General features: G+C 41.6%; 1 protein-coding gene and 1 long non-coding RNA gene across 2 annotated transcripts in view; both read right to left on the bottom strand.

Moving 5' to 3' along the window:
• Positions 1 to 1,219: 1,219 nt before the first annotated feature.
• On the bottom strand, positions 1,220 to 1,958 carry LOC122132576 (stonustoxin subunit beta-like; the record flags this gene model as incomplete). The annotated part of the gene is made up of 1 exon (XM_042707249.1): positions 1,220 to 1,958. A coding segment is annotated over one exon (525 nt), but the record flags the coding sequence as incomplete, so codon positions are not given.
• A 2,910-nt stretch (positions 1,959 to 4,868) lies between these two features.
• Positions 4,869 to 10,476, bottom strand: part of LOC122132577 — a 7,790-nt gene continuing 2,182 nt past the window's right edge. The window contains exons 2-3 of the long non-coding RNA XR_006152226.1: positions 6,924 to 7,097; positions 4,869 to 4,943 (exon numbers count right to left, since the gene is read on the bottom strand). This is a non-coding gene — a long non-coding RNA (uncharacterized LOC122132577). The remainder of the gene's footprint in view (positions 4,944 to 6,923; positions 7,098 to 10,476) is intronic.

The following is a 10,476-nucleotide window of genomic DNA, read 5'->3' as shown; positions in this document are numbered from 1 at the left end:
GGCTCAAATTTATGTTACGGCTCATGAGAGCATTCTCAAGAAAGAACCAGCTCCTGACTCGGGTCTCCATTGCAAATCGATCTGCATTGACAACTGCTCTGCAGGTCTGGGTATTTTATGTAGCTTCAATGGCCTTTAATCCAACATCAGATCTGTTGTTGCAGTCTTCCATAGAGAGGACTCTTCATATTTTTGTAGAACACTAGTTGTGGTAAATATAAATTAGACCACTAAAAACATCAAATGGGGAAAAAGCCTAAGAATTTGTGGGGAAAATATGACCTATTTATTACTAAATGCAATGTGCAGTATGCAAAAAAACAGTAAATTAAATAGATGAATTGTTTACTTTCCATGACATTAGACCTATTCATCAAATAGGATAGGCCTAACTATGTGAACTCACTTTTTATAACTTCATTTCCAAAAGACATTGACACCCTGTTCAATAGATGCTGTAGTTACTGCCTTGTTGTGTTTGGAAGGGAGGCCTACGCTGGGGAGGAGAAAGGAAGCTTGATTTAAAGTTAATTTAAATGTTGATGTTATGGAACAATCATGGGGATATGCCTACAGAACACATTAGTGTGAAAGGGCATTAACATCATTAACAATAAGGGCATCTAAATGGGTTGTTGGTGGTGAAAGGCTGCATATGCGTCACTATGAAATGCAGTGCACTACTACCATCTAGTGGTGACAGGATGTTATGACAATGTTGTGATATCCACTTACAAATCAGATCACAATTCACAACAGGAAATAACTCTGTGTGTGTGTGTGTGTGTGTGTGCATGATAGCCATATCAGTAGTTAAGCAGTCTACCCCCCCCCCCCCGTGCGTCAGGAAGGAGTAATCTGCTATGTGTGAATGAGTGTGTGTGTTTCTATGTGAGTGTATGTGTTTCTCTCACTCTGTCTTTGTCTTTGTCTATGTGTGTTTGTGTGTGTGTGTGTGAATGAGTGGGGTAGGTAGGTACTGAAACAAGTAAGCAATCAGAGTTAGGACAAACATACACAGACTCACACACACGCCTTTTAGAGATCACATGTCACATCAGTTTGTCATTTATAAAATCATAGAAACAACTAGAAAGGGATGACACAAAAATGAAATAAAATAAGAGTGACTGGTGAGTGAGTGAGTGACATTGATAACACCCCCCCCCCCCACACACACACACAGACAGAGAGACAGAGAGACAGAGAGAGATTCACATCTATTTCCATCTTTTTATTCCCCAGCATATTTTGAACAGTTTAACTATGAATACAGTGATGCTTAAGCCATAGTAACATGTTTATCAACATGTAATAGGCTCAATAATTATATATTAATTATCAAAATGTTCCATCACAGCATCACACAATGGTGTTTGAACAGGAGTGTGTGACTCTTCTGCAGACTCTGGTGATCCTGCAGGATCAGGAGGTCATGTGATCTGGCACAGGGACAGTGAGTTAGAATAAACCCAAAACCCAGGATAGAGGGGCTCAGTGAATGTGGAGTGGAACGTGTGCAGGTGGGTGAGTGTGTCAGAGGAGACGCTGTAGAAGGACAGAGTGCCTGCTGGCCAGTCCAGGTACACTCCTACTCTGCTGGAGCGGGAGGAGGGGGCAGGTATGTCAGTGTGTTCATCATTGTGCCAGGCAGAGTAACTGTTACCAGAGCAATCCAGCCTCCAGGACTTGTCATTATATCCAAACCCACTGTCATGACCCCCCTCTTTCCTCTCCATGCTCTTATATGCCACTGCTATATGAGCCTCACCACCACTCCTCTCAACCTCCCAGTAGCAGCGTCCAGACTGACCCTCTCTACACAGCACCTGATACCAACCGTCAAATCTCTCTGGGTGGTCAGGATACGGCTGCTCCTCACTCACACGTGTCACCTTTCTGTTCCCCTCAGAGAGAGAGAGATTGCTGTATGCTGTGTTTGGGTCCAGTGTGAGCTCACAAGCATCTGCAGACAAGAGGAGAGAACATCAGAATATGGGGTAGGAAAGGGACTGTTCCACTGCACCCATCCACACACACACACACACACACACACACACACACACACAGACACACACACAATCATACAGATGTTCTTCCTGCTTGCACACAAACAAACGCATGCTCAAACACACATACACACACCATCACACACAGATCCAATAGACGTGTGTGTGTGTGTGTGTGTGTTTCTGTGCTAAAAATTCTGGGAGGAGAATGAAAAGTGTGTATATTTGTGTGTGTGTGTGTATTTCTATGTTAAAAATTCTGGGAGGAGAATGAAAAGTGTGTATATTTGTGTGTGTGTGTGAGTGCATGATTCAATGTACCTGTGTGCATGTGTGTCAAGAAGGCAACAGGGAGTATATGTGTAATCTCCTATATGTGTGTGTGTTTGTGTCAGTGTGTGTATGTACATTCTTGTGTATTTGTGATATTTGTGTGTGTGTGTGTGTGTGTGTGCCAGGAAGAAGTATATGTGTAATCTCTTGCGTGTGTGTGTCAGGAATGATCTATGATATCTGTGTGTGTGTGTGTGTTTATGTGTGTGTGTGTGTATGCATGTAGGTGTGAGTGAGTGAGTGTGTTTGTGTTTGTGTGTATTCTTGTGTATATGTGATATTTGTGTGTGTGTGTTTGTTTATGTCTGTGTAAGAGAAAGTGTGTGTGTGTGTGTCAGGAAGTATGTATGATCTCTTGTGTGTGTGTGTGTGTGTGTGGGTGGTTGTGTGTGTGTGTGTGTGTGCATGAGCATTCTTGTGTATTTGTGATATTTGTGTGTGCCAGGAAGAAGTATATGTGCAATCTCGTGTGTGTGTGTTTATGTCACTTTCTTTCTCCATATATACAGTATGTGTGTGTGTGTGTGTGTGTGTGCATTCCTGTGTATTTGTGATATTTGTGTGTGTGTGTGTGTGTGTTTGTTCCTGTCTTTGTAAGAGAATGTGTGTGTATTCTTGTGTATTTGTGATATTTGAGTGTGTGTTATGTGTGTGTCTCTCTGTGTGTCAGGAAGTATGTGTAGGATTTCTTGTGTGTTTGTGTGTATATGTGAGCGAGTGAGTGTGTCTGTGTATTATTGTGTATTTGGGATATTTGTGTGTGTGTTTGTTTATGTCTTTGTAAGAGAATGTGTGTGTGTGTGTCAGGAAGTATGTATGATTTCTTGTAAGTGTGTGTGCGTGTATGTGTTTCTGTCATTTTCTCTCTATATATATATGTGTGTATGAGAGAAAGTGTGTCTGTCTGTCTGTGTGTGTGTGTCAGGAAGGTATAAGTGTAATCTCTTACATTTGTGATATTTGTGTGTATGTGTGTGTGTGTGTATGTGTGTATATGTGCGTCCTTCTGTATTTGTGATATGTGTGAGTGTATGTGTGTGTGTGTGTTTATGTCTGTGTAAGACAATGTGTATGTGTGTAAGTATGTGAGAGAGAAAGTGTGTCTGTCTGTCTGTGTGTGTGTGTCAGGAAGGAGTATATGTGTAATATCTTGTGTGTGTGAGTGTGTGTGTGTGTGTGCATCCTTCTGTATTTGTGATATTTGTGAGTGTGTGTGTGTGTATCAGGAAGGAATATATGTGTTATATCTTGTGTGTGTGTGTGTGTCTCAGGAAGGAGTATATGTGTAATATCTTGTGTGTGTGAGTGTGTGTGAGTGTATGTGTGTGTATGTATATGTGTGTGTGTTTGTGTATGTGCATCCTTGTGTATTTGTGATATTTGTGTGTGGGTGTGTGTGTGTGTGTGTGTGTGTGTGTGTGTGTATATGTGTGTTTGTGTATGTGCATCCTTGTGTATTTGTGGTATTTCTGATATTTGTGTATATGTGTGTGTGTATATGACGAAGGAAGGAGTATGTGTGTAATCGCTTGGGTGTAAATTAGTCTATGTGTGTGATTCTGTCACTTTCTTTCTCTCTCTCTATCTCTATGTGTGTGTGTGTGTGTGTGTGTGTGTGTGTGTGTGTGTGAGAGAGGGGTGTGTTTTGTAATGTCTGTGTATAAGAATTTATTTGTTTGTGCATTCTTGTGTATATGTGATATGTGTGTGTGTGTGAGTGAGTGCACATGTCTTTCTCTTTCTGTGTATGTTTGTGTGTGTGTGTGTGTGTAGAAAAGGAGTATATGTGCAATATCTTGTGTGTGAGAGTGTGTGAGTGTGTGTGTGTGTGTGTGTGTGTGTATGTGTATGTGTGTGTGTGTATGTGTGTGTATGTGTGTCTGTGTTTGTGTGTTTATGTATCTTTGTCTCCATCTCTATCTCTGTTTGTGTTTGTTAATGTCTAATTAAGAGAATGTGTGTTTCAGGAAGAAGATGTATGATCTCTTGTGTGTGCAGTAACAAGTATGTGAAATGTCTTCATTCACACACACACACACACACAAAAAACAATCTGTCACACACACACTTAGCAGGCAAGTACAAACTTAAAGGACACAACACACACACTCAGGTGTGTATCCCCTTAAGGTAGGCATCACAGACCAAACACTGCCAGGCTTGGTTCAGTAAGTGTCAGATATCAATTCTGTTCACCTTTCATTGTCATGATGGCACAGGCCATTTTAATCTTATGGCAGTAAGCTGGCAGATGTTTTCAGGGCCAGACACTGCAGTTGCTCAGCAGCAGCTGTATGAGCTGGGAGTCGACTTGATCACATTCATGTTCATGTTTTAGAATTATCAAGTCAAATGGAATCAAAGAATGACCAAGTGAAAACAAAGAAACATCAGCCTGATCACACACAAATGATCACATGCACTACTAAACCTATAAACATACACAACCTCTTTCTCTTACATACACACACACACACCTCAATGTTTCCATGTGTTCATATACAATCATGTGTGTGTATGTATTTTTTAAGGGAAAATGAATAAAATCACTCACATTTTCTCGGTCCTGGTTTAATCCTGAACTCTCCTCCATGGTCATACCTCAAAAAAGAAGGGGAGAAGAAAATACAGTTGAGCATAAAACTGTGAGTTTAGCATGTGAACTGATTTGTTATCAGTGTATCATTTGAATCAAGCAAAACTGTATAAGTTTGGTAGATCAACAGGGAAAAAACTAAGCATGCAATACAAAAACAGCAATATATTTCATAGCCTGGTTATTCTTTCTGGGATAGACACACTGGAACCCCTTCAGTTTCCCTATCAACAAATCAGATCAACCAAGGGTCTCCACAGCAAACAAAGACAGCCATGTTAGAATGCGGTTCATTAGCTACAGCTCAATATTCAACACCATCGTCGACCCCCACACTAACAGACAAACTACTCATGGCCTTATCCTCTCCCTCCCTCTGCAGCTGGATCATGGACTTCCACACTAGCAGACCACAATCTGTCAGCATTGGGCCTCTCTCCTCAAAGACACTAATCATGAACACTGGCTGCCCTCTACACACTCTTCACATATGATTGCACTGCCTCCTATGAGAGCAACTCCATCATCAGGTTTGCTGATGACACCACTGTCATAGGCTTGATCACTGGTGGTGATGAGACAGCGTACAGGAGTGAGGTGTCAAGCTGAGTGACATGGTGCCATAAGAACAACCTTTCCCTCAATGTCAGCAAACCTAAAGAGATGATTGTGGATGTAAGGAGAAGGAACAGAGGACATTAGCACCAACATCATCAGTTACTTCACATAGACGGGTCTGCACTGGTGAGGGTGGGCACCATTACATTCCTAGGAGTTCACATCAGTGAGGACCTCACATGGTCATAAAGTACAGACCAGCTGATCAAGAAAGATCAGGAGCAGCTGTAAATTGAGGAGGCCACCCAGTATCATTACACAATTCTACAGGTGTGATATTGAGAGTATGCTAACAAACAGGCTGACAGTGTGGTATGACAACAGCACTGCTCAGGACCACCAGAGAGTCATCAAGACAGCAGAGAAGGAGCTCCACTCCCAACCCTGGAGCTCATTTACTACCAGAGAGTCTGTAGGCAGGCCCGAGGCATAGTAAAGGACACCACCTATACCATGCTGTTATGTCCCTGTGTGTGTTTCTGCTTGTTTTGTGCTTGATTGCTCTTGTGTTTGCAGTTCCTTGTTTATGTGTGTCTGTGTGTTTTCCAGGATGTCCTATGGGCTGATGACCCCCAATTGACAATGCCTCTGCCTGCTGATGTTTCAATGGGGTTCTACTCTTCCAGTTTGTGAGACTCAGGAACTAGACAAGGCCAAAACGTGCAGATTTAGACATGCCATTATCAGTCTGTTTTGGACCAGATACTGTAAATGTTCTAATGTTTCCTAGTTTCATAGGTCTTCGGTGTAATCAATTCTTTATATGTTCACAGGCTTTGTGTCAACATATTTTTTGCCCACAGTGCAATCACTTTCTTTTGTTCTTGCCTCTGACCCTAGACAGGGGTGTGACACAAGCACACATAATTTACTCAGTTTATCCAGACAGTCAGGCAGGTGGGACTGCAGTGTGAGCAGTTCCTGCTGGAAGGAGAGAAGTGGAGAGGGGAAAGGGGGGAGGAAGGAGTGTAACAACACTGTTGCTATGGGCACCAGACCCGACTGGATGCACCCACAGCCCTGCTGGGAAGTTTTGGTTGAGACAGACGTCTGACAGCAGCACTGACTGCCATCAGCCCTGGCATGCTGTGACTGAGAGAAGATGAGGGGAATAGAAGTGGCTGCTGACTGGTGATACTAGCAGGACATGTGCACCCATGACTTCTTGGAGTTTAGGAAGAGTAGCAACATGCACATCCATGTAGGAATAGAAAGAAGATGCACCTCCAACAGTCCAGACTTGGTGCTCTTAGTGAAAACTTTCCCCATCCGCTCCATTCAAATCTCCCTCCACACCCCCTGAGCCTTGGTGCCCTCAGCAACTGCTTCAAATGTTATGTACACCCAGATAAACACCCAGCACTCACCTGAAAGTCTTTAGTTTACAGTTTGGATCATTCAGTCTGCCTGTGAGCTTTCTGACACCGGAGTCTCCTGGGTGATTGTAGCTCAGATCCAGCCATTTCAGGTAGGAGGGGTTTGATTTGAGGGCAGAGGCCAAGAAAGAACAGCCCTCGTGTGTGATGAGACAATGAGACAGTCTGAAACAAGACATCATCTTTTCTCATTATTATAGAAGGAAAATGCATTAAAGGTATGCACGGTATTTGTAAATTCAGCCATTTTGTCAGTCAAAATCCCACACATTTATTTATGGAAAAAAATTATGGTAACACTTTTTTATGAAGCCTCAGAATAAGAACGGGACGATCCAAAGATGCTCTGGTCAGATGGGGCTACAAGACTGGCCCAACCACCTGTGAATGTGGAGAAGCAGACCATACACTGGAGCATTGCCTTGTCTGCGCTCTACTACCTAACCCTTGCAGCCCAAAAGACCTTGCAGTGTTCAACAAAAACGCAAAGGACTGTGTAAAGAACTGGGAAACTGCCATATAACTATCCCTGCCTAACCCTATAAGGGCCTTAATAATGACATAAAGTATCTATAAGTCATTATAGCAATCATTATTCACGGGTGCAAACTCATCAGGGATGAAAAAGGTGACAACGATGCGAACCTCCTAGGAGGGTCCGGGGCATGCTCCCCGGGGGAATATATTTTATATATAAGAACATTTTGCACATTTTAAAGTTCAATGCATCAATCTGGTGCACTTTGACAACAAAATTATGAGGCTAGATCAATGAAAAACTTTGTGCTGTTGTAAACAATTTTGTGCTCTGGTAACAGTTTCATCATAAACATTCCTGTGTTGAATGTTGCACGGGGCACAGGCCAACCCAACCACCCACCCCAATACCCTCCTGACCACCCACTCCAGTCCACTTCACCAAAGCACATTACGTCACTGATCTCCATCAGGTATTAAGCCAAAAAAAGGGCCAACTATAGGAACAGAAAATCAACAGAGGCTGCATCAGACATGGCCTAGCTTCTCCGTGTTCATGAAAACTGTGACAGTGGGAACACATATTCTTTTTCTTTACATTACTCTTTGAGTCTAGCTTGTCAGGACAAGGCCCATATGCACCTGACTCCTAGTTGAGCCACAGTAATGGCATCCTCCTCCTACAATTCTCTCATTCTGAAAACACACTGAAGTAGGAGAGTGGTAAGTTTGTCCAGTTGCAGTGAAGCGCCCGACAGTAGAAAACAGTTCATACACATACCTCATGAAAAGTAAAAGTCATCATGAAAATAAAAACAAATAATGATAAAATAAATATTAATATGTATCTACTGATCTTTGCTTTAAATTACATTTTTGTATGATTCCGATCATTTTTATAATCAAAATCGCTGAATTTGACCATGTCCTATTCAAACAGAGAGGCGACTCGCGAGGTGAGGCAGCGACGAGCTGCGCCTCATCTCAGATTGTGCAATCCCTCACACACTGGGTTGAGCGAATGACTTTTGCTTTCTCATTGTTTGTCATCACTGAAATATTTGTAGACACTTTTATTATATGTCGGTTGTATCCATATAATAGGTAATGTAATGTATTTCACGTATGTGAAGAAGCTATTTAGTCTTGCTGATCTGCCATAAAACCAGTGAAAAAGCACATAGGGGAGGCAAACCTAACCTCTGCCTCAATGAAGAGGGCGTGCGATAGCCTGGAAAATGGACTTCCAATCCAGTGAAGTGATAAATACATAATGGGAGACCAATGCCAGAGCTAAAAGGTTTGCTTCAAACGACAGGACAGAAGATAACTTTAGCAGCTACACTCCGGACCAAACTCGGCTGACTGCCATGTCTTTTAAGTAAATGTACATTTTTTGGCGTTTTCACGCTTAGATTTTTGACAAAGTTACCGAGAAAAAGACACTGTACTATCCGATAACACCGTTATTGTAACCAGCAAAAAATAGTTGATGTGATTTGCGAGGCGTCTGTCAGCCAACTGTCTGACATTAGCACGTTAGCCTACGTTAGATAGTATAACGTTCTTGCAGCGTACCAACGTCACACGTTACCGTAAATGCCATCTTAAAAAGGCCGCTCGAAACCAGCGCTTTCACCCGAAAGACATGTCTTGTAATACACCTGTCTATTACGGCATCGAGGCAGAAGACCCGAAATAAAAAGCGTGCCTGTCATGGTGACATAGGGTTGGCCAAACGAACAAGCTTGAAAAAAATATTCATGACAGCTTGCGTTCGCAGATTACTTGGAGGACCCCCCCCCTAAAAATATTTTTATTGCAGATCTACACGAATCACACAAATGACCTATTTTGGATCAAAAACGGCAAATTTCACAGAAAGGTGACAAGTTTGCACACCTGATTATAACTATGTATAATGTCTTCACAATGACTCATAACCACCTTTATGAAACATTATATCAGTTAATTATAAATGGTTACAATTTAAGACGGAATAATGCATTATAAATATGTGATCGTCAGTCTGTGTAACACTTTCTATGAAGCCTGCATTTATAAGGCCTTATAAGGGCATTAATAATGCCTTTAAAAAGGTAGCTATAAGTCATTGTAGCACTCATTGTAACTATGTAAAATGTCTTCACAATGACTCATAACCACCTTTATGATACATTATGTCAGTTAATTATAAATGGCTATAATCTAAGACAGAATGATGCATTATAAATATGTGATCATTAGGTCTGTGTATCTGTCAAATGGGGATTAACTATTTAAAGTAACTGGGGAGGAAGCTAAACAAACACAGAAACAAACTCAGGATTGCACAAATTTAGAGAGTCCTAATTCTGCTTCACTCGCGATAGAGCGCGGAACTGAGATAAACGGAGCTCTTGATAACGCATGCGTGGGATCCTGATGGCACGGCACTTGCTGAAGTGGAATTCAGCAAACAAGAACGTGCTGGGGTGAAAACCCATCGAACACGAAGAGGGTTGACACATAACCATTTATAATTAACTGATATAATGTATCATAAAGGTGGTTATAAGTTATTGTGAAGACATTATACATAGTTATAATGATTGCTACAATGACTTATAGCTACTTTATAAGTCATTATTAAGGCCCTTATAATGCCCTTATAGGGCCTTATGAAGCTAGGCTTCATAGAAAGTGTTACCCAATGTATTGTAAGAGCAGCTAAATCACTAACAACATTCGTGGGTGTTAAGTTTGTATACATGAATGTGTGTTTGCATCTGTGTGTATGTTTGTTTGTCTTTATGTGTGTGTGTGTGTGTGTGTGTGTGTGTGTGTGTGTGTATTAAAGATGGAAAAGGTAAGTGATAAGAAGTGTTTACTGCTGAATTAATAGTGACCCTTTACATGTGAAGATCATGACAGTTCACCATCCACTGTCAATTCACTGATATCAACTCAGTATTTGGTCTTGTGATACTCACACTAGTTTCTTCAGTTTACAGTTGGGATCCTCCAGAAGAGAAGAAAGATGCTTCACTCCTGAGTCTCCTGCTTTATTCCCATTCAGCCACAGCTG

This window comes from Clupea harengus, unplaced genomic scaffold (genome assembly GCF_900700415.2).
Source record: "Clupea harengus unplaced genomic scaffold, Ch_v2.0.2, whole genome shotgun sequence".
Classification (NCBI taxonomy): domain Eukaryota; kingdom Metazoa; phylum Chordata; class Actinopteri; order Clupeiformes; family Clupeidae; genus Clupea; species Clupea harengus.
The sequence above is the reverse complement of the archived record's forward strand: the minus strand, read 5'-3'. Positions and strand labels throughout refer to the sequence as shown.